Source organism: Pyxicephalus adspersus, chromosome 3 (genome assembly GCF_032062135.1).
Source record: "Pyxicephalus adspersus chromosome 3, UCB_Pads_2.0, whole genome shotgun sequence".
In the NCBI taxonomy this organism is placed as follows: domain Eukaryota; kingdom Metazoa; phylum Chordata; class Amphibia; order Anura; family Pyxicephalidae; genus Pyxicephalus; species Pyxicephalus adspersus.
The window spans coordinates 33,465,350-33,490,158 of NC_092860.1; the positions used below are offsets into that span (position 1 = coordinate 33,465,350).

The following is a 24,809-nucleotide window of genomic DNA, read 5'->3' on the forward strand; positions in this document are numbered from 1 at the left end:
TGGTTGGCAAAAAAAAATTTCAGCAGAAAGGGTTCTGAATGTCTTCTACAAAAAAACTATTCCTATCTGCCTGACTGCAAAATTTTATAGATTGTCCAGGGAAACCAGTGCTTTCATGCTTTAGGATACCTGAAGCTAAGTGTGATTTATCCATTTCACTCATGTATATAGTGAAGGCATAATCCACAGCAATACATAATGCACAAAAAGCCAATAATACTCTAAATAAAGGCATGTAAAATAAATACTTCAATATTATTATACAGTATTTATATATGCCCAAAATATTATGCAGCGCTTTACATAGTCATGTCACTAACTATCCCTCAATGGGGGCTCACATTCTAATGTTCCTACCATAGTCATATGTCTTTATTACAGTCTAAGGTCAGTTTTTGGGAGGAAGCCAATTAACCAAACTGCATGTTTTTTGAAACACGAGGAGAACCTGCAAGCTCCATGCATAGAGTGTCCTGGCTGAGATTCAAACCTGGGACCTAGCGCTGCAAAAGCCAGAGTGCTAACCTCTGAGCAACCGTTCTGCGCATATATAGATAGATAGATAGATTAGAGAGAGAGAGATTACATTTTCTATGCTTTAAGTGATTTCAATAGGATGAAATGGGTATGTATTATTTACATCGACATATAAAAACATTATGCTTAAGAAATACCTCAAGTTCTTTTTCCCTTTCTCTGCAGTTTTTCAGTTCACAATGGAATTTGTGCATTTCTGGAGGTCCAATGGACTTTTCTGTTGCTTCCAACAGCTCAGTTTTAGATAATTTAGCAAATTCACCAACTTTATCCTAAAAATATTTTTATTATTATTAAAAATGTCATCACAAATAAATAAAGCAAGCAAGCCATATTGCAAAATGTAAGTGTTAATTAGCATAAGAGTTATCACCTTAAAAAAATGTATTTACTTAAGAACACCTTGTCTGTTAAACTAACAACTAATATAGGCAAATGTTTAATATATAATCTGAGATGCATACCTGTGGCAGAAATTGACAAAGGTTTCCAACTTGGATGTTTAATAACGCCACTTGCTCTTCAACCATCTTTAGGGTGGCGCTCCTTCCATTTATACTCCATGTTGAGTTGTTATTTGATACTTGGATTTCACGCGTTATGATCAGATTTCCTGATGTCTTGTACCTTGTGAAGCAAACAATATTGTTAGAAATAGAGATTCACGAATAGATTTCATCAATAAAAGATACATTTTTAAGCACATTAAACAGCAATTTAAACAGAACCCCAAACAAAAATCAGTTAAAACACTTAAATCTTTAATCCTTTTTCTCTTTAATTATTATTTTACATAAAATAACATCGGTTTGGTGTGTAATCTATGCAGCACTAGCCTGTAGTTATTGCACAGGACAAACCCAAAAAGTAAAAAGTGTGTTAGCTTTGTATTCCCTTTTGGGAAAACCCCAAGTGGCAGCAGGTCTTGTGACTCAGAAAGCTGCAAGCGGCTGACTTGTATCCACTATAATATCATGATAAATATTTTGCCAGTATCAAAATGATGACTATTTTGCTATAATACATGACAAGAAGGCACAAATAGGAGGTAGCTTTCTATAACAGTGTGTGTCTATTTCAGATGCATGAAAAGCAACTCGGCCACTCAATAGGCCTGATTTATTGACATCCCTGGCGTTCTAATTCCGTCTGTATTTTCATGCAAAAAAGTGTTACAAAGTGTTTTGCGTGGAAATTTATTTTACATTGTAGGCTTATATATCTTAGGCCTAACTCACAGAAATATGTCCAATGTTTATTAAACTTAATAATAAACTTTAAATGAAAAAAAAAAAATAATAATCTGTTAAAAAAATAAAAATGCGTGCATAAAAATAGTTAAACATGTAATATAACTGTACAGTAGCATGTATAATATATATATATATATATATATATATATATATATATATTTGCAGTAGTACCTCGGTATAAGACCACTTTGGAACAAGTCCAACTTGGTATGTTGGACACGGAAAATTTTGCTGGGTATACAACCTTTGTTGTATGATGAGTCATAACACCGCGCGCTACCCTTAATTACCTCTCTCGAGACAAAGCCACAACTGCCCACAAGCATCAGTACGCCAGTTGCCACCATTCAGTGAACAGCCCGCGCTATAACTCTCTGTGATATACATAACATCTCCTCCTCCTCCCTTCTCAGCACCATCCTAGTAGGCACTCCACTCTTCTCAGCAAGATAAAGTGAGGGTAAATTTTCATTTATTTAATCTAATTGCTTTTTTATTTATGTATTTTACTATTAGGGAGTGTTTAAATTATTTATACAGCCCCATCAATGTATATTATGCCAATAAAAATAGGATCATTTTATTTCTTATGGGAAAAATTTGTTTGGTATAAGTCTAAGATCTGTAAGGGATTAAGGACTTACACCAAGGTACCACTGTATATGTATGTGTGTGTGTATGTATATATAAATATATAATATAAGGATTTCTTTGTAATGGATTCAATACAGTTATTTTGTATTGAATCCGAAACAAAATTATTTGAATTTCCCGCCGTGCCTCCCGCACGAACTGACGCATGCACTGACGTCACCCGAAAACGCCACTGCATTCGCCGGCTGAGGATCGGAGGAAGAGGGCAGCGCTGCCCGAGGACCTGCAGGAATGAGCAGGACGTCAAAGGAACAAGGTATGTGGGTTTTTTTATTGTTTTTAGCAGCTAAGGATTACTGCTTTTTGCATGTATTATTTACCCCGAGCTACACTCGGAAATACCGCTAGGGGGGTAAAGCTCTCCAAGGCTGGAGAGAATACACTTTCATCAGTGAAGCTGGGTCATGCAACAAACCTGGAATGGATTTCTGAAAAGTAATTTGCTATTTGTTCATGTTTTCAATCCTCGACTAGATCCATTTTAGGTTTGCTGGGTCACCCAGCTTCACTAACTAAAATGTATCCTCTCCAGTCTAGGAGAGCTTAAATAAATCAGGTCCGATGTCTCCAAACCACCTTTAAATATAACTGCACCAGAATAAATCGCTCTTCTCTAAGCGCCACCTAATCTTATGCATAAAGTTGAGAAAGATGTTTTTCTGCTACGCTGAGAGGTTGCAGATGGAGTGGACTGAATTAATTTGTCAGCCGCATTCTTTTCTGATAGTTTATAGTCTAACCTCCCGCTGATGTTGGTTTATTGCTTTTGATTTACTAACAGGTTCATTGCGCAGACAAATAATATTGAACTATATGAATTCCCACATTGCAATGTGTCTAAAAAAAAAAAAAAAAACAACTTACAATTCAAGCTCCACCATGCCTTTCTGACATCCACGCTTCACATAAAAACCAACCTAAAAAATACAAAATACAGAGCTTAGGGGGTTTATAATCCTGCAATAAAATATTCCAACAACCATATCTGCATGGCATAGGGCATGGAGTAAAAAAATGTGTCAGAACTAGGAATCGGATTTATTTACCCCAATAGGGTTCACAATTTTAGGGAAATCTATAATAAAAGCAAGCTAGTGTCTGCCCTTGCTGACCTAGTTTCTTGGTTACCTCAGTCTCGCAAAGCCTAATAAGTCTAAACTAATGCTCTGAATAATAGGTCAAGGTCTGCATCTAACAATGTATTAAAGCCCCAGGATCCACATGATCGGCAGACAGGCAGCATTTACTGACATAAGTAGAGATGTTAGCAGACATAATCTCAACCAAGGGCTTTCTTCAACATGCGTAGAAGGATTGTGGTTGTTGAAGACATCTTTTACCCACCACCTTCCTGACTCCTGCACATTCCTATATCCAAGTGAGGTAGCCCATTTGAGTAATGGAACAATAGGAATTTGTAAGGTGGTTTTAACAGAACTGACACTAGTACAGCTTCCCTTGATGACCTCTATCAGTCATAACTAGGTGCCATTTCATCTTGGTTTCATCTTCTTGCTCGCAAGCTACTTCACGGATTCCACCAAGCTTAGCGTGTGCAAAACATATTACAGTCCTTTAACAGAGAGGAGCAGACAGAGTGACAAGGATCTTATTACATATTTTTTTTATAATCTAAATAGTAAACTACGGTAAATGAATGTTACCTTATCGGCTCTGCCAATAAAGGCGGTTTTTCCAGCCAATCCCAGGCAAATTGCACAGACAATGCTAGACTTTCCTGTTCCATTTGCACCAACTATCATATTTAGGTGAGGACCAGGAAATACTTCACACAAGTCATATGTGCTGCAAAAAATAAAATACAAGAAGAAAGATAAACATATGAATAAAATGGCAATTATAAATACATGTAAAGTGGCGTGGAAATGTAAATGTAAATAAATACAACAAATAATAAAGAAGGTTTTCCACATTTACATTACCTCGTGCCCTCGGTTTCCTTTTTCCGTAAACTGACTACAGCAGTTAGGATTTCTTAAAACAGCATTTACATATGCTCAGAGGTCAATAAAAAACTAAATCTTTAAAACAGAACTAAACCTGCGATACTCACCTATCCCCTTTCCGTCCCAAGGCGCCACCATATTCCTTTTTTCTGGACACTAACTTCTGCCATCTTGACTGGCCTTGCAGGGGTGACATAACTCATTTCAACCAAGATTGGCATGGTTCCCTGGAAACCAATACTGAGCTGCACATGTGTCCCTGAAAATGTGTGGTATATGGAACTACAGTAAATTTCCTCAAAGGGAAATACATGTGCAGAATGACTACTGCTTTAATATGGTATATCTTTTCTGATTTATGGGGCTTTACTGAATGATATACAACAGGTACTATGGATCAGGTAGTCCACCTGCTGATGGATGCGAGAAAGAAGGCATTTGGCTATCATTATTTACATTTCATGAGTCCCCAACCTCCATGATTACTGACATCACTGTTCACACTCCAGCAGCTACAATCCCCTACAGTTACTGTTTAGTTGGTACCAATAAAACTGGAGAGGAAGCCTATGAATAGCATCTACCTATATGCTTCTCTCTTTAGTATTTGCTATGGATATTGTAGCATCATGGCAACATGATCTAAAACCAGGCTTCGGTTTTCTTCAGTGGGAAATAACTAGCAAGGTCAGCAATGGGAATCTGCGACTATCCAAGAAGTCGAGTGCCAAATCTTAGCCTGTTTGAGCCACGGACAAATTCTGAGGACTGAAGTTATCTACATTTTATTACACAGTGTTTATATAGCATCAACATATTACGCGACGCTTTACAAAGTCCATAATCAAGTCACTAGCTGTCCCTCAAAGGGGCTCACAATCTAATGCAGTGTTCTCCCCAGACCCTTTTAGCTGGGTGCACCACCAAGCACTTTTCAGCCCCCACCCGGCTGTTTTTAGGAGGTTACTGAAAAGTTGGGTTACAATACAGGGGCTTCAACCCACCTACAGCTTCTTCCCAACCAAAAAAGACCTGCAAAGACCAGACTATACAAGGCTATAGTTTGTATTTGATTGGTGAATACGTGACACTATGGATAATAAAGATTAAGTTGTGCAATCCTAGATCAGCCTTTCTGAGCGGTTTTACCCCGGAGGAACCCTTGAAATAATTTTCTGATCTCCTAAATAGGTAGAATATATCCTCTCTACAGTGGTAGACCTATTACCACCTTTATAGGCACCAACAAATTCTTATTAGAGTCATGCAGCTGGCTCAACTAAGAGTCCTGGTCCTAGAAATTCCTCCCTCCTCAAATAGGAGGTCTATCAGCCACAGTTTAATGAACACCTAGCAATCTCTGGAGGGAACCCTCATTAAGCATGGATGTCCTGGACCAGTGGTCCCCAACCTTTTGGAAGTCACGGACAAATAATTTTACAGACTCCGAACTGTGCATGTGCGGAGAGCCGGGTGTTACTTAAAGAGGAAGAAACTTTCCCTAGAGTGACGTCATGATGCCAGAACCCGGCCACTCTCCCATCGCAGGCCTGAGCTGGATACAACCCGCCCACCGGCTTGAGCCTGTGATCCATGTGGTGATGGTCCATGGCTCTGTCCAGTGCCCCCCCCCCCCCATCAGTGGGGTCCTTCTTCTGACCCCACTGGGGGACGCACCGACCAGAGCTGCGGACCATCGGCTGGCGACCAATGTCATAGACAGAAGTCTGGAGAAATACCTGTAATGGAGGCCTGGGTAGAAATAAAAACCTGACCGAGGTTCTAAACCTTCCCCAATGTAAGCAAAACCAAGAAAAAAAGTTTTTATCATCACACATTAATAGCAATCTATGAAGAATATGAGTTCCCGATTATCATCACTGTGATGTTTATTAGCAGCTACAATATAATCCTTCATTTGAGAGAAAGGCAGGTGTTACAGGAAGGGCTTTGGAGACACTACTAAAAAGGTATGACTCCCAAACCTCATTTTATGGTACCACCAACTCCCCTAATGGTGTATGATAATGTTCCACATTGAATGAAACGCAACATACACAACATTACATCACTGTCAAAGTTCAGCTTTTGTAAAGCTATATGAAGATGGGGTCTGTTTTTGGGAACTCCTGGCCAAGAAGCTGACACTCTACTCTATTGACCAGCCTGTAATTGCCGTAAAGTTTATTCCTAAATTTTAAACTAAAAAAACAAAAAATTGGTTTTATCCAGAGGCTATAAATGGTAAAGTAGTTGAAAATCTAATGAGGAGCAGAAACAACTTTAACCACCCTGGCGGTATTCCCGAGTGTGGCTTGGGGTGAAATTTTTCTACAGAAAGTGGTAATGAGGGTTTACCTGGTCCTCACCAGCCCGGGGTGACCTCCAGCTATGCCGGTCCCCATCTGTGTCCACTTGGTGATGCCCGGCCGGCATCTGTGTCCCCTGGCCTCACATTGCGGCGCGTGAGCGTTAGGAGACACGAGGCTACGGGGATGGAGATGCCGGGCAGGCATGCAACGTGTGTGTACAGCAGGAAATTTAAAATTAGAAGTATTTTTAAATGTACCGATTTGACATTTAAAAATACAAAACAATCATACTGCCAGAGAGGGGTACTGTTCAAAAATACAAACTACATCATTTACTGCTTTAAAACCATCAATTAAACTACATAAACCAAATAATTGTAAAACCTAGAAAAGCCGAAAAAGGTAATCAAACTTGCTATAACACCACAGCAGCAAAAACTAAGAGCCTGATTTATGAAGGTTCTCCAAGGCTGGAGAGAATACACTTTCAGAAGTGAAGCTGGGTGATCCAGCAAACATGAAATGGATTTTTGAAAGTCATTAGCTATTTGCTAGCAAATGTTTTGAATCCTGGGCCAAATCCATTCCAGGTTTGCTGGATCACCCAGCTTCAGCGCTGAAAGTGTATTCTCTCCAGCCTTGGAGGGCTTTAATAAATGAGGGGGTAAATGTGCAGCCGCTCCTTCTGCGTATGCTCACTTTCAGGCATACGTATAAGGGACATTCTTCTACTTTCTTTTCCAATTCCCAGAATCGTTTTACCGAATTTTACACCAACGTGAGATTGGGTGACCTAGGAAGAAGACGGTGACTATGAAGATGGGACATTCCTGGGCCAGGTAGCTTTACACCTGTACAGGTAAATAGTTGGGGGGTTTTGTGATAGTTCCACTTTAATAAAACAGGAAGAAAGAGGCTGATAATACTGGACCTCTATTAAAATGTGTGATCCCTGTATGTCATTCTGATTTTTTACTATCATTCTGCTGTTGACAGGAAGTAAACAAATCTCCCCACAGGCTCAGTGTCAATGAATAAAGCCACCAGTGACATGACAACATGATACAGAAACATCAGAAAGATGGGACCTACAGAAAGTTTTGCATCTTGATCCTGACGATCGCTCCTTCAATAAGATGCTTGTTGTCATTCTGCTGACCGGTCACAGTGCCGTCTGCTTTCCTCTTACCCAGTGAGGTCGCCATCTAAACCCTCTGCCGCCGGCCAGCAAGCAGCACACAACACTCGATGCATGCTACGTCATTGTACGTCATTTTACAGGCGCGGCCATTTTAGGTGAGGGCAAATAATTCTTTACATAGTTGCTGTAAACTATGGGTATAGTCTTCCTCTAGTTTGCAGGTAGTTGTATAGGCTAAGGAGCACATTATATCATATGTATAAAAAAAACTAAGCTAGGTTGCACATTGACTAATACAAGGAATCGATTCAGAGAAGCCTGGAGATTCCTGTCATGTGATTGGCTAGCTTTCAGCGCGCGGAACTGACTTCGGAGACTGAGAAAGCGGGAGATTAGACTGCAGGATTTCTGTTTATGTCTTCTGAGCACGTGACTAGAATGTGTCAGGGATCTGCAATAGGGAAATAAATCATTGTTCTCCATTGTTCTGGTTATTAAGTGTGTTTATTGCTGCTCTGCAGAAAGGAGAGGAGTATCCTAACGTGACGGGGAATTATCTTACCTCACAGAAAATCGGCAACCCTTCTTTACATCTTAAACATACATGCTGTATTTGATTCCTTTATTGAGTTGGGAGCACTGAATGTTTTTTGTGTTCCATTAGGGAAATGTCAAAAATTTCAACAGGGAAGTTTTCAAGGTGAGGGGAAATTCTCTTATATAAACTGACTGATAGAAACTGATCTATGTCAGCGGTCACCAACCTTTCAGACCTCACAGACCACTAAATTTAAAATTTTAACAAGATAAATACATTTGTAAAATAATAATCTTCCTAATGGTGCCTGACAAGAACTGTGGAGTTCTGATTCATGGATCAGCTCAGGGTTAAGCAAAGTATTACGAGTGTTACTATTAGCATTAGTTGTATTATCTTTGCAATTATCAAGGAAATGCAAAATAATGTTTGCTTTTTCTCAATCATTATGAGTTTATTTAATTCAAATCAAGAAATGATAGCTATCATTAAATATGTCATTATGATGTCATTAAATATACTAGATAAAGAAAATACACAGTTATGGTCATACTTACCTAAAAGAGCATCTGAGAAATAAAATAAAACAATCGGATGAAAATCGGTATTTGTGGAGCCGGGTGACTGTTGTAATGGTGGAAACAATACTGAAGCGTACGGCTCGGCAACGGTTGCCTCATACAACTTAAAGACGAAGTAAACCCAAAAGAAAAAAAAACTTACCTTCAATCCGGCGGAGCAGTCGATCCGTCTGGAGGTTTCTTCCATAGGGTCCCATGTTGTCCCAGTATTCGTCTTTTGGGCGGCGCGCTGGGCGCCACCATCTTCGCCTTCTATTTTGTTTTTTAGGCAGACATGTAAGTTAAAATGTCGATATATGGGGCAGACACTTGTAGCTAACTCTCCCTAAAATGTCATCACTACGGAATTATTACAACAAAAAAACTCTTTTTCACTCTTAAAACTATCAAAATGGGTTTCCCTATCGCATGTAACTCTGCTTAACTTCCATACTATGGCATCTAAGGTAATAAACTCTACCTATCAAAACGTGCTGCCCTGTCACACTTACCTTGTCTTAGCTTCCCTGCCTTGACAAAAAAATCCCTTAAAAGCTGAAAGTGATGCTTAGAGGATTCCCTTTTGAGAAATGGATTGTCAATTTGCTGGTAGTTTGAGTAAGGCCAGAATAGATCGATGAATGAGGTCGGGAGAGGGCTTTACATATGCTAGTGATTTTCTCTGGCATCAATCATGTAGTATGCATTTGTAGCCTAAGTGATACCTAATTTGTGTCTTCTGTAGGCTGTACCCCTTACTATTCAGAGGACATCATCTTTTTCATTGCGCATCATCGTCCTTCTCACTGCACATGTGTGAGATCTGCATTTGTTTCCACCAATGTAGAGAAAAAACCCTTCTGTGCATGCACAAAGGTAAATTTTACTTTACATAAAAGGGTTGTCCCTAGTGACTGGTGATAACACCAGTGTATGTATGCAAAATAGTGATTACGGGCAGCACGGTGGTTCAGGGGTTAGCACTCCAGCCTTTGCAGCGCTAGGTCCTTTGTGAGCTCCTTTGAGGGACAGTTAGTGACACGACTATGGACTTTGTACTAATATGATGGCGCTATATAAAAACTGTGTACTAATAATACAGATGAGTGAACTAACTCAGTATTTATCTCTCTGCTGGAGTTTCTTTTCCCCCTGCACACCTCAGGACATGTTGAGCTTTTTGTTGAATTGTTGCTAGTTCTACAAAGGTATACAAAACAGTGCTCAAACAAACCCTACTCATAAGTATAGTAGTGCGTATGCCTGTTCAACTCTTTAAAGCCGACTGAACATGTACATGTTCACAGGGTGTGAAGGTGTTCATGTTGTTATAAATTTTAGCACTTTTACAAGTGGCCATATTCACATCTTTAAAGATTGCCATGAACTTAGGTATTTTCAATGGGAGCTCCATGGAGCATGGTTGACATTTTCAAACACCAGAAAGTAGGCATGGCTCAATCATTAAACTTGCAGCTATAGTGGGTTTTGCTGATTGGTGTACACACATGCAGGCCTAACTTACAAATATTCTATGTTGTTTGTATCAAAGACTCTTAAAATATGTTTAACTCATCTACATTTTTTAACATCTTTTGTGGTTATTCATGGTTCATTAATCATTGTCTTCATGGTTAATGTTGTTTTTTTTTAGATATTCAACTGCTAGTAAAGGTATGTAATGTTCAAGTTACATTCCTGTTTCAGCCTATATTTATTCTGTTTTCTCTTTCTTTAACATTGCTGTTTTGCTGATCCCAGATCAGGTTCCCTCCCTATCGTGGCCTCTGTTTTCAACGCGTTGGGAGCAGTGAATAACACTCGCAGCTCAAGCATGTAGTTATATCACTTCTCAAAACTTTAATATCACATTGCAGTTTATATAGTCAGACAACAAGGTGGAAGACACTTAGTAGTTAGTCAATAACAAGAAACTTAATTAACAACTTCTGAGCAAGATGTTTCAAGGTGAGAAGCTTCAAGGTAAGGATGGAGCAAATATTGACCCACTGATAAGGAGGATGTAACTAGGTATAGACACAACTCAATTATCTGCAAAATATAGCAAAAAACACAAAAACAACTTAACTTCAAGACTCAGCAAAATTTTATTCCTTACAATTGCTTTTCATGTATTTGTTTGTTTTATTTCTTCAATTTTATGTTTGTATGTTATCCCCACACAGCCTTTTCATCTAAATGAGTATAGGGGTGCGAACTACATGGATGCCTCCAAATCAGAGTCTTTTGAACTTCCAACTGGACTAGATGTAGATTGGAGCAATATGTACCTCTGCTATTGATTGATGTCAGGCTCACATAGAGCACTTGGCATGGTACACTGATGGTTCAGGCATGGTCAAAATGAAAGGCTGAATTTGGATTGCTGCTTTTCAACTCTCCACAGAGACAATGTTATATCAGATTCTGTACGGTATGTCAAACCAATATGCTGAATTACATGCAGTAGCCATAATGATTGAAGAAACCACAAGCCCTTCCAGACTCACTGAAAGCTATAATGACCTGCTCAAAGAACAAATATAAAAGATAATTCCCACAGATACATTGAGAGGTTGGGGCTGGATTGTGTTACAAGGCAACATGAAGTATTTTCTAAATTAGTTTTTACTGTGAAAAACAGGACAACAGGATAGTAATTATTGTTAGTTAAATTGATAATGAATTTGGGCATCCATTGCAGGAGGTACACTGGGAGTTGTTACAACTAGTAAACTGCTAAATATTATATTTTTTACATGCAAGTCTGAGGGCTCTATTTATAATACAGGCATTGTGTGTTTCAATTGCAGTAATTGATTCCCTCCAAGGAGTGTTTGATTTAGATTCCCAGTTTTGTAAATAGAATCCTAAGTGTTATCTCTTTTTGTCCACTTCAAATTAAACCCATCAATATTTACATAAACAGTGACATAACAGCTGTCAATAGGTAAATCAGCAAAGAGTATATGCACTATTGTTAAAGTTTAGTAGCTCTTGTTTAAAAACAGGATACTGTAAAGCTGCATACACACCTGCAATTTTTCTCGTTGGAAAGGATCTTTCACGATCCTTTCCAACGAGAAAAGACTGCACGATGCATGAACGATGCTGTACATACAGCACCGTTCATGCTCTATGGAGAGGGGAGGGGGAGAGCGACGGAGCGGCACCCTGCTGCGCGCTCTCCCCTTCCCTTTCATTAGGATCGCTCGTCGTCCATCGTCCATGGATCCGCCAGGACGGTCGTCGGACGATGGACGACGACCGACTGTACACACGGCAGATTTTCGCCCGATAATTGGCCGATACCGATTATCGGGCGAGAAAAATTTGCCGTGTGTACGCAGCTTTAATCTTGTAATACATAGTTATATAAATAAATCACAGCTGTGTCTCACCGATATAGATTAGAATCATAAAAATAAAAACAAAACGATTGTTCATTTGAAGTTGAGTTGAAGTTATGTGATGCTTTTTCATATAAGCAGAGGCATCATTGATGCATTGATGAAGTGTGTCCATAGTGCAGACAAGCAAAATATCCACATGAATGGTCTCCAGGATGGCACCATGAAGTAATATACTATACTAGCCAAAAGTCCTTTCAGATTACCATGAATCATGCTGCATGATCATTTCTAAAGTTGGTGGAATGGCCTCCTTTGTGATAGATGTTTGCATTCAAAAATATATTTTGTTTAGGGATGATAAAGTAATTTTAACCTCAAAAATGTGTGTATTTTTCATTCCTTAGTATACTGTGCAAGCGTCAAGCTCGCACATTTAAACGTATTGGATAACTTGATTTGCTATGTAACAGGTAATTGGGTCTCTGTTGGTACAGGTAGTCCCCGCGTTCCATATGAGATAGGGACTGTGGGTTTGTTCTTAAGTTCAATTTGTATGTAAAATGGAACAGATACATTATTTTAATAAATGCAATTAGGACAAATGTTTGTCTCAACATATTATTAGGCAGTGTGGTGTCAGTTACTGTATAAAATCCTCCCTGTGAGTTAATCACAAACAAAGCAAAAAAGAAAAAAAAACTTTATGGAGCCTAGACATTCATTACCTTCTAGACCAAGCAATGCTTTGATATGCAAAATGAAACAACTGCAGAGTTTGTCATAGTCATTAAAGAATTGGAAGAGCTTGCCTAAGATCACCCACAACCTCAGCTGTGTTTAGCAAAAGATTGCTTCTGCAAGTCATGCAAACCACCCCTCCCCCTATCAAGCCTCCGTCCTGCACACAAGCAAGCAGGGAAGCCCCGTTTGTAGCCAGAAGTCGTCCATATGTTGAATGTCCTTAACTCGGGTCTACCTGTATAGTTTTGAATTATTTTGTAAAACTTTTTGAAGTATCTAATTGTCACCTTTTTTTATAACTATTTAGTATCTGGTCCCTCTATTCCCTCTGCAAAAATTGATGAACCATTTCCCAAATAGCCGGGACTATTGTTTATAATTTTTTTTTGTATTAGGTCACTTTGCATGTATCATACATGATGCCAATGTTATATGTAGGTAGTTTTAAAAATAAATAAGTAATTATTGTTTACTCATTGTTTCCTAATAAATTCTGTCTCAGAAATAGGTAGAGCCAACTGAAGTAAGGGGAAAACATAGAGTCTGATTTATTAAAGCTCTCAAAGGCTGGAGAAGATACACGGTCATTAGTGAAGCTGGTTGATCCAGCAAACTTGATATGGATCTTGTCCAGGATTGAAAAGAAAAACACGTATTTACCCTGATCATGTATATGTGTAACAAGGTGTACCTTTCCTTTATTACAAGTCATCATCAAAGATCTTTGTAAACTGAATGTGAACTTCAATACCTCCAAGTCATGAACGGATGGCATAATGACAAGAACAACATCAACATTCATGGACAGGAGTCATCAATGCCTAGATGCCCTTTACCAAAAGTAAGCAAAAATAAGAAATTTGTTTGTATGGTTTACATACTATTTAAAGCTTTTGCACTGCTTGGTAAAATATGTATATACCTCAATGGCCACATTGTAGACACAATCATACTTAGAACCAAAGCTTTCTATTTTGGAAAGGAACATTGAACTTTCTAAGGTAAAAACATGCAATAAAATTATATCACAAATAAAATTTTTTATTGTGAATACATTTTACCGGTTCCCACATGTGTTAAAAAAACACACACACACTCAAAAATACACACAAAACCAAAACAGTGAAAACAGTGGCAAACTGCAAAGCTGCGCAAACATCCGTATTGACAATACATGCAAAATTACATTTATAACATATATCTAGCCCTGAGTAGATTTTCTTGTCTGCGAACACAAGTGCTCTGAGTTGTGCTATGTATCTGTAAATATTTGTTACACATTCTTCAAATTGCTCTATCAAAGAATTTCTGTGCAGTTTCTGGAGTGACTAACGTCTATTTTAATATGTCTTTCTTTCTGACATAAGTCATAACTTAGAAATCAATTTCATTGAAGTCATCTGAGTATCCGGACGATTGTAGCGTTCCAGAATCGTCTGAATCTATAACGATAAAAGTTGCTGGTTAATATATACTGAATAATAAACTGATAATTATTATATATTATTTATATAATATTATTAATATTATGTTAATAAACAGGATTTATATAGTGCCAGCATAATATGCAGCGCTGTACATTTAATATTTATATATACGTTTCCATTTTTCATTACAGAGATTCAGGTTATTTAGTGTATTTCTCTGTGGGGTGTATTTTTAAATGTTTTCACTCGAGATTCACACAATTTTTAACACCAAAGTCACACATTTTTAACAGAGAATTAAAAATATGTGAACCAACTTTTGTTCATGATTCATACACATTTTGTATTGAGTCCAATGTAAAAAAGTTAAAAGTTGGGTAAATCCTGGGTGAAACATTTTTAGATACAGTAGAACCCTATGCAATGCGTTTGCAAATAAAACAAGCTTTTTTTTTTCTTTTTTTTTTTACAGAGAAGACATATGTATTTATAAATAACCTACAAAATCCAGATACTATATAATTTGGTATGAAATTTTTACCGCTGGCTTGATATCCCTACATAATTTTTATTGTGGTCCTCTCCTTTGTGACCAATATTCCACTGACATGTCTGGTCATTTTATTTTAGGACCCTTTAACACCCACGGTTGGCAGCTTGGCAATTTGGTTGGCTGTTTACTGTGCACCAAGGAGCTGTAAATCCCACCATGGGTAACCAGATTTCAATTGAATGGGAGAGGTTGGTACCATGTTAAGCCCATGGCAAAACGCTGAAGCCCACTGCAGGTTTGTATTGGCTTTGATTCTAATTTAGTTTGATGTTGCAGAATATACTTTATATAATACTAAAAAGAGAAAATACCACAACAGATGTAAACCATGGGTTACCTTTGCAAGATCCATTTTGAAAGGTGATATCATCAACTGCAATATCACTTCTTATGGAAATGCCACGTATGGCTTCAAATACTATCTGTTAGAACAAAATTAAAAACAGAACACTCCTATTATGAATAAAATTTATACAATCAATTATAAAGAATCTAATAAAGGTTTGTAAATAATGTTCATTGGCATTTTTTAAGCTTTTTTCAGATTAGTGAGTTGACTATTACAGTTATGTTGCATGGAACCAAGTGTCATGAAAATATTTATGAGCCATAAACCATTACAATTTAAAATAAGATTTGTTTTCAAAGAGGCAGTCGAAAACTAGGCCAGACTTTAGAAATGAAATACATTAAATACATGGACTAAAATCTAACCCTGCTGCTATCCAACACTTCCCAGGGTATTGGACAAGGTATTTTTCAGGGTATTGGTCTTCTGATGACCAATCAGTTTCCTCCAGCTGACCCCTATGTAACTTCTGTATCCTGTAATGATGTAGGAGTCAGCAGGAGGCAACGCAATTTGGCAAGGGTCAATCTCTGACCTTCTACAACAACCAGTGGTTCCTCACACTGATCTTCATATCACTACAAGAAAATGTAGTGAAGTTAGGAGATCAACACTCCCAGGAGTTCAGTACCTTCAGAGGACTTTAGAGCAGTGTTTGTGACAAATACGTGCTGACTTGCTTCTTTACAGGTACAGCATTATTATTATTAATATTATTAATATTACTAAACAGGGTTTATATATTGCCAACATATTATGCAGCTCTGTACATTAAATAGGGGTTGCAAATGACAGAAAATACAGACAGTGACACAGGAGAGGACCCTGCCCTAAAGAGCTTACAATCTAGAAGGTGGGGGAAGTAACACACAATCAGAGGGGAGATATGTAGTGGTGGAAAGTAGTGGGAGTTTCAAAAGACAGAAGAAGACGGGTAGGCAAGTTTGAAAAAATGGGCTTTAAGCAGAAAGTAGGAGCAAGGCGAATGGGACGAGGAAGACCATTCCAGAGAGTTGGGGCAGCTCCAAAAAAGTTTTAGAACCATACATGTGATGAGGTTATGAGTGAGGAAGTCAGTAGTAGGACATTAGAGGAGCGAAGAGAGTGGCTAGGGATGTATTTTTTTACCAGGTCGGAAAGGTAAGTGGGACAAGAACTGTGGAGGGTTTTGAAGGCAAATCACATTAACTAAGGCAAAGGCACAGCATTAATAACCATTAAAAAATAAATTGTTTCTTTTCAGCTTTTTTATATATTATTTAAGGCTGAAATCTGAATGTAGTTTGGAAAAGAGAAGTTAGGTTTATAAATACAGTTGTTCTATAAAGTGAAAGGAGTAGGGGGATATAATGTGAACTTAGTTGCATCCTCAAGAAACATCAATGCAAGACAGTCCTCCTTTTAATTTAATTTATCAGTGGAATGTTTCTTTTTTTCAGGTATTGTGCAATTTACACCACAATACCAGAAACCAAGGAAAGCCAATCAGTATTTTTCTTTCATTGGTTTAGTTACAGTAGATCTTTCTATTATGTGCATATTCTGTCTTTCTCAGATGGTGAACATTTTACTGTTACAATGGTATGTTATCCTATAATGTTTTATGGTATTCTTGCAAACTTACTCTATGTTGCTTGTTGCTGTCATATTCTATCTGTGCCTTCAACCAACTTAAACTTTGTTCACCTCTTCTGGTCCACAGAAGAGTATCCTTATGTTTTCCAACATCTTCTCTCAAGTATATATTGAGAATTCCTGTGCCAGCACCATACATATGGTAAAAGAAAATTAAACACTGTTTTCCATATATGGCTCGAAGTGATCTAGAGATAAGTTTTGCTTTCTGTCCATAGACCATGTTCGTGGCTTCAATGTACATGTAATATCCTTAAATGAATAAAAAGAATAAAAACAAAAGCATTTGCATCAATAGACTCAATACTCCAGTAATCATAAATTAATTATTTAAAAAAATCATATTTTGCAAATTACATTTTAAGATTTGGGACTGTACATTTACTGGCATGCTTCTTGACTCAAAAAAAATGAATTTGTATTTAAACCAAGTTACCTACTTTTGCCTGAACAAAAAAACAGGAAAACTATATTGACTCAATTAAAAGCCCAGGGCACAAATTGCCAATGTAAATAACATTCAAAACAGTAAACAGAAATGCCAATAAAATAATGTGAATATTTAAATACACTAATGATGGTTTATTTTTAAAACATTTATTCAAAGGAGGAAAAAAAAATTACATAGGATCAGTTATCTCACACCCCCTCCTTTTAACATGATAAACTATTTTGTACTTTTGAGTTGGTTATGATGGGCCACTTTTCATAAATGATCTTTTAAGTATTCTTATTGGTCCCTAGTAGATGGCCCTGTGGTCCATAATAAAATGTTTTGAACTAGAGACAAATGATGAAGTTCCAAGATATACCAGTAGGTGTCACCCAAGTCAAAACCAAGGGCATTTTCAAAAAAAAATAAAATAAAACATTTGGTTTATACTTGAGTATGTGCCAGTGATATTCTGTTATCACGTGATATTTATTACATGATCTGTGGTAATTTGTAATGTTTGTAGCACTTTCTTGCACAGTTTATTGTGGACCTTTACCCAAAATCTACACCTAACAGGGATACCTTAGCACAGTATAAAATAACAAAGAAATTATTAAAAAAATACTGTTAGCATGTAAGTACCAATTACGCTTTATCATATATGACAATGCCTAGGCACATTCATTCCTCATAGACACATCTGAGCCATTCAGGACTTTAGTATCGTTAGAGACATATCCTGCCCACTTCTGTCTCTTATCACTATCACAAGCCCAATCTAGGAAGAACTGACTGGCGATGAATGCATATCTATTTATTTGAATGATGGCCCTGGAGCCATACATTTTTGAAGAATAAATGATAAATTAGGCCTAGGCAAAAAAAGCAGGATGCTGATTTTTAATGCCACTAGATATTGCATTTAATATAAAGGCCTCTAGGTTTGCTTTATTTTTCAATATATGCCTTGTATACATTATACAACTGACTGTATGCTGACTATACAACTATACTCTATACAACTATACTATACTATACATGAGTCAATTTTCCCAATCATTTGAGAAGTCTATTACCAAAAATTAATTCTGAATGTGATAAATATTGAGTGTAGCTTTTAAAAAACCTCAGTTGGTCAGACCAACTCATTTTGGAGAATGCATTGAAAGTTATTTTGTATATAGTTTCTTTTCAGGTCTATGTAATAAAATCCTTTATTTTACTGCATGGCAATGAATTTCAAACCATATGTGGTGTGTTCACAACTATGCAGTACATTTATTTTTAAACTGTAACCTGCCAGCAGCCAACAATGCGAACACTGAATATTAGTTCGTTCTACTGAATGCATCCATATAAGTGTGTTAAGAATCTCAAATATACATAGCAAATATAATGCAGGTACCCTACACATTGGTAATATTCCACCCGATCTCAACAATGGCTTTCCTTACATGCACTGTACAGACCTCTAATACAAAGGCATATAAATCCATGAGAGTGCACACGTTAATTTATCCTGAAAAGGCTGTTGACAAATATAAGTTACTTTGTTTCAGTACTGCAGAACTCACCTACCCCAGTAGTGTGGTCACCCTTTGGTCCAGTGTATGATGTTGGTGTTTCTCCTCGTTTTCTGTGCCAAATACCTCTTCTTTGCCATTCCTGTTGGAATCCACAGTCATCCCTGTCAAAGTTACATCTTCCAGGGAGTTGCGGCATCTTACCTGCAATAAGTCAATGCAAACAAAGCCATTATTAAAGACAATCAATTCCCTGTCATATAAAAAATAAATAAATATTTAACAAAAACAACAACAACAAAATATTTAACAAAAAAAAAGTATTGTATCACTTCCAAGCAATAAAAATGATTTTTAGAAAGGACCCCTTTCCTCTAAAAAATACATCAGTTTATGTTGTTGTAGAGCTCATAACAAAGACTAAGAAGAAACTGTAAAGAAAAAAAAAAGATGCTTGTTTAAGGCTCAGCCTGAACATTCATCACTATCCTCATGTGATTGTTCAATAAGTATTTATGGTAATACCCAGGAAATGAGAGTAAGTTTTGCTTTACAGTCATTCTATCCTAGGTTTCTTTTTTTAAAAAAAGTTGCATAGATAGACAAGACAGTTTTCAGTTTTTAATTAAAAGCACTGCATATTTTATTATGTTGATACTACTTTTATAACTACATTTATAGACTAATAGATTAGAAAGTACAGGACAAGAACAGTGTGAACACTAATATCCATTTATCATCATCCTGATACAAATTTTGTTTAATCTGCTTAGATTTTTAAAAAATAAAATAGTTGTTTTACCTGCTACATGGCAGTTTCCAATGCTTACTGTAACATCATCAAGTGCCGCAAGACCACAATCCCAAAAACTTTTACACCAACTTACAAACACCACCTAAAAAGAACAGTGCACATAACTAGGATTACTATAAAATTTAAATTTTATACAAAAGTTTCACATTGATTTAATGAATAAAATGTATGAATCATGAGTGAAAATTTTTTCACGTATACTCTAATTGTATTCAATTTTAGGTACCATATTGAGAGCAGTGTATCTGTCCCTAGCTAGTAACTAAAAAAATACTTAGGAAGCTGTAAGTTTATTGTATTTGTTCCTATCCTCCATATCCACCATATCAAATAAATTACCATATACATAAAATAAATTAAAAAAATGCTTTAAAAACAAAATGTAAATGAATTCCATAACACATTTTAAAGATGAAAATGCAGTACCCACCATCTAGGTTACACTGATTTGATTTTTGTAATATAATTTTTTTGGTTGATCAGGGTTACTGCATATTGCATTCAGGGCTAATATATAGAGATTTGCTGTCATAGTTAATTGCTTGAAAATTGCTTTGTGAAATACACATTCAGCCCATGTGTGATCATGTAAAAACCAACATTCTGATTGCATTGGCTGCTACCTGTCACTGACCCCCTTGTTCTCAAAAGGGAATCATAGATAAAAGTTACCTTAGCACAGGGCATTTTGCAGAGTTATATATGTAATATATTTTTAAAAATCACGATGTACACATTCTGTACCTGGCACGTCATAGGCTTATTTAAGCTTATTTCAGCTTGTTGCCAAACACCTTTAGGTGACTCCCGAACAGACCAAATTTTTTCTTGAACCACATGGTTTTCTTCAAAGATGTACACAGCCAAGGAGTCACTCATCTTAGAAGATCCATAGATTGTGTAAAAAAATCGCAGGCAATACTGCATGTTTCCTGGCAAAAAGGGACCATAAAGGCGTCCCAAATAGCCCGAATGAGAAGTAAACCTTGTATTAGCCAGCATGAAATAACCTGTAAAGTAGAAAATTCAAACAGTCAAACTATAATTCACACTACATACCACCTATAATGCACTCAACAAAATACTTTAAATAAATAAAGCAAAACAGTGTAAAATAATATTTTGACAGACTCTGAAAACAGCTATCCCCAGATGTAGAAAAACATACTTAGATAACAAGTACTTCACAATCTAGATTACCAGGGTTGTTTTATCAAAATAATATTTTAATTTAAGTTTCTAATGCCAAAGATGATTGGAACAGCCTGTCAGCTTTTCTTTCTGATTTCACGGATTCTTCCAGAGTTCACTGCTCAGGAGTTACATCATCCTGACCCAGAAGACCAGGTAAAGGTAGAAGCCAGTGTGAGCTCATGAAGTCATTTTTGAGTTAAGCTTTCAACTGATTCAGAAAAAAGCTGGTCATTCAGATCAAAACTATTGGTACGGCACACAGCTAAATATATGTATCACAGTTTACCTATTTTATTTTCATCCATTGATTTCCACACTTACCGATAAGTGTCCATTGATGCTGTTTTCCCTGTGTTTAATATGGGTCTGGAATGTAGATCATCAAAAAACTATTGATTTTCATTGAGCAGTGCTTGCAGTGCTCATCACAGTTCAGATGCTGCATTTGCCCTACTTTGATTGTGCTGCAAATTGTTAAGGCACATCATTTACAATTAAGGTGCATTTAAACCACAGGCAAAGCAAATTTGAGGCAGCATTTGAAAATAATGTTTTTGTAGACTTATCTGCTTTTCAGCAATATTTTTTACAGTTCACTGACTCATAAAAGTATTTTCTGTAATTTTATAAATAAATTGTAGTTTCTTTTAAAGGTGCCTTTTTTTTCTTTACTTTTATGAGGTTAGATGTTTTTCAAGTGCACATGGATTTTTTAACCACATTTCAGATGCCTTAGTTTTGAAACTATTGAGGGTGTTTTCTCAGTGCAGGCTTTGCATTAACCTCCCTAGCGGTTCATTTCTTTCCGGTTTTATATGTCTAAAAGCGGTACATATTTTTTCATGAAAATTTATTTTACAGTATATTATAATAGTATGAGTATAATAAAGTTTGAAACACAAAAATCATGAAAAAAAAAAATACATTGAATAAATTTAAAAATCTATATATTTAAAAAAAAAAATAATTTTTTTTAAATTAAAAAAAATACATATTATACTCATACTATTATATATACTGTAAAATAAATGTTCTTGAAAACAATGTACTGATTTTACACATATAAATCCAATGTATTGCATTCAATACAGTTATTTTGTATTGAATGCAATGCAAATGGTTTTTGAATTTCCCGCCTCGCCCCGCTGGCAACATACACACACACCAACGTCACCGAGAACTCCCCGGAGACCCATCGGGTGCAGAAGCCGGCCGAAGGAAGAAGAAAGAACACAGAGATCGTGGCGATGGACGACGCGGGACACCAGCGGATCAGGTAAGGCTCTATTTACTATTGCCTTCCATAGGTTTACCTACCCTGAGTGTGACTCGGAGTTACCGCTTTTAGCAACTTTTTTCTACCCCGAGTCACACTCGAGGTTACCGCTGGGGAGGTTAAAAATGCTCTGTAAATCTATTCACACAACACATAACAAGTGCAAAATCAGAAAGGAAAAGCCAATCCATTCACTTGCACTTTTTCAGTATTTTCCTAATGAATTGTGATGTGTTTTTTGTAGTGGTTCATTTCTCAGAATTTACAAACAACCAACTACTTTTTTTGGAGTGTGGTATTGCAGAGAGTTGGTAGATCGTGTGGAGGTGGAGATCTTTGCTGTACTTTGTAGATGTTAGTTAAAAATTTTAGTGATATATTCAAAAATACCCCCCGTGATTAGGGGTAAAAGAGACCAAAGAAAAAGATAGGTATAGCATTATAGCTTTATCATAGGAATTCAGCTTTAATCTAAGCACCCTACTGAGTTTGTATGAAATCACTTATCCGAAATGCCTTCGTAAATCCTGGAGGAGATTATTTTAGTAACATAATACAAGTTCTTATAAATTTCTGTAGTTTGATTACCTTAAACAATGCTGAAAAGATGATTTTTGTAATGGTACATAAACATTTAAAATAAAGTATAAAATATTATAGTATTTTCATTTTTTATTTAAATAAATAATTTAAGGCCAGTGATCATGAGCTTATTTAGGTCTATGCGAATGAAAACACAGCTTAGAGCAACTGCACATTTGCCCTATCAAAGACAAGAAGTAAAATGAAGAAATGGAAACAATGTCGGAAAAAAAGGAATGAAAAGACGGTCATCACGATTAAGCTCAATGAATAAATCACTTTACTCGCTGAACGTGCTTTTCATAATGTACCCAGGCCGGTTGTGTGGTCTCCCATTCTGTAGATATTGGGCTTCACTTTGACTCTGGTCCATCCATTTTTATTATCTAGGTGGAACTTGCAAAGATCATTCTCAAAATCGCATCCAGCTTCATGTGTATTGAATTCAGTCCCTGAAAGAGAAAATGAAATGAAGGAAAGATTTAGCGTAAGATCTGGAACAGGTGGTCACCATCTATGTCTTTAACAAAAGACAGAAAATGGTTGAGGTCAGCACTTATTTTCCCATTGCACATGTTTCCAATATTTTTTGTTCATACATTAGAGAGAACATTGTTCATCATGCTATAAAACAAAAAGGCACAACATCAAAAGGGAACTAAGTGTAATGTGTATCCCGGAATCATTTATTATATCTTTAAAAAACATGTGCAAGGAAAAAAAAAGAATACCTAAGAGATTATTCATCTATTACTAAAATGACATCATTGTGTTTTTTTGTTCAATAAAATGCTGTCTTCTGAACATTTTCTCTATTTAAATGTTAACCATGTCGTGCCTCACACAAAGCAGGTTTATGTACTAAGACAAAGCTTTATCTTAGGTGATTTGCACCTATTACCCCAGCTTTGCAGTGACCTAATCAATACCCCTTCAAATTTATCGTAAAATAAGGGTAACACCTACTCTACATTTATACGTCAATAATGATATCAAATAGTTTTATGTAACAGAAAAGAATCCACAAAGAAAATGAAATAATCATACACTGCCATGCTTCCAAAAACAGGCTTGGCCTTTTAAATGTGCTTCATCCTAGGTATAATTAATAAAGCCTCTCCATACACAGGATTAGGCCTGCCAGTAACACACTTTTTGCCCTGGGGTTGCAATACTCACTCATTGCTTGTACTATATCTATAGAAGCACAGTATTGTCACCGTAGTAGAGGAATCATGTTAGACCTACAAATTTCCCCTTCCTTTTTTATTCATAACATAAAGGTAGGTAGGCAGAGGCAGAGGGCATAGAATTGCTAGCGGAATCAGTAGGTAGTTTTTTTTTGTACTTAATAAACATATATGCAAAATTCTTTGAACAATTTATATTCACTAGAACAAAAAGATGCAAATAAAATAAGTCCACCTACTTTACAAACAAAATAAGGTATTTGTTTAGATTTACATATACTTTGAACTGCTGCTCCCCTGCTCCCACTTGTGATGTTACCAGCTCTCATTTAACCTGGACGCTGTGGGTATTTTACATTTATGGAGTGAACGGGGAGTTTATTCCAACAGAACCCTTTTGCAGTGAAATAAAACGTTCAGTAAGGCTTACCCTTTAAATTTTAAACTCTGCATACATAATAAAAATTTTATTTGTTTCAGTGTAGCTATTTAATGACAAGCTCTACACATACAAAAGGTTTTTAAACAACAACCACACTAATGATTGGATTATTTGTGTTGATCACATGCAAATCTAAGAAACAACAAAATTACCATAGTTGCTTTGGAAACTGTTAACTTGTGGTAAAAGACAACCTGTAATAACAGCAACATCTGCAACTTTTCCTTTATCCATTTTTAATTATTTAGATGCTAATTAGCATGCAATGTTAGACAATATTATAGTGAGAACACCTTTCAGGTTATCAGTTTTTTGATTCATCGGTCCTATAA

General features: G+C 36.5%; 2 protein-coding genes across 3 annotated transcripts in view; both read right to left on the bottom strand.

Annotated features, from left to right (window-relative positions):
- SMC5 (structural maintenance of chromosomes 5) overlaps positions 1 to 7,960 on the bottom strand; it is a 50,465-nt gene extending 42,505 nt beyond the window's left edge. For both annotated transcript variants that reach the window (XM_072404167.1, XM_072404166.1), the window contains exons 1-5: positions 7,816 to 7,960; positions 4,109 to 4,250; positions 3,309 to 3,361; positions 1,002 to 1,164; positions 675 to 809 (exon numbers count right to left, since the gene is read on the bottom strand). In XM_072404167.1, coding sequence (XP_072260268.1) covers positions 675 to 809; positions 1,002 to 1,164; positions 3,309 to 3,361; positions 4,109 to 4,250; positions 7,816 to 7,928 — 606 coding nt within the window. In that variant the 5' untranslated portion in view covers positions 7,929 to 7,960. The remainder of the gene's footprint in view (positions 1 to 674; positions 810 to 1,001; positions 1,165 to 3,308; positions 3,362 to 4,108; positions 4,251 to 7,815) is intronic.
- A 6,122-nt stretch (positions 7,961 to 14,082) lies between these two features.
- Positions 14,083 to 24,809, bottom strand: part of MAMDC2 (MAM domain containing 2) — a 53,545-nt gene continuing 42,818 nt past the window's right edge. The window contains exons 8-14 of the mRNA XM_072404168.1: positions 23,157 to 23,297; positions 20,538 to 20,803; positions 19,782 to 19,875; positions 19,031 to 19,183; positions 17,010 to 17,272; positions 15,374 to 15,458; positions 14,083 to 14,498 (exon numbers count right to left, since the gene is read on the bottom strand). Coding sequence (XP_072260269.1) covers positions 14,431 to 14,498; positions 15,374 to 15,458; positions 17,010 to 17,272; positions 19,031 to 19,183; positions 19,782 to 19,875; positions 20,538 to 20,803; positions 23,157 to 23,297 — 1,070 coding nt within the window. The 3' untranslated portion in view covers positions 14,083 to 14,430. The remainder of the gene's footprint in view (positions 14,499 to 15,373; positions 15,459 to 17,009; positions 17,273 to 19,030; positions 19,184 to 19,781; positions 19,876 to 20,537; positions 20,804 to 23,156; positions 23,298 to 24,809) is intronic.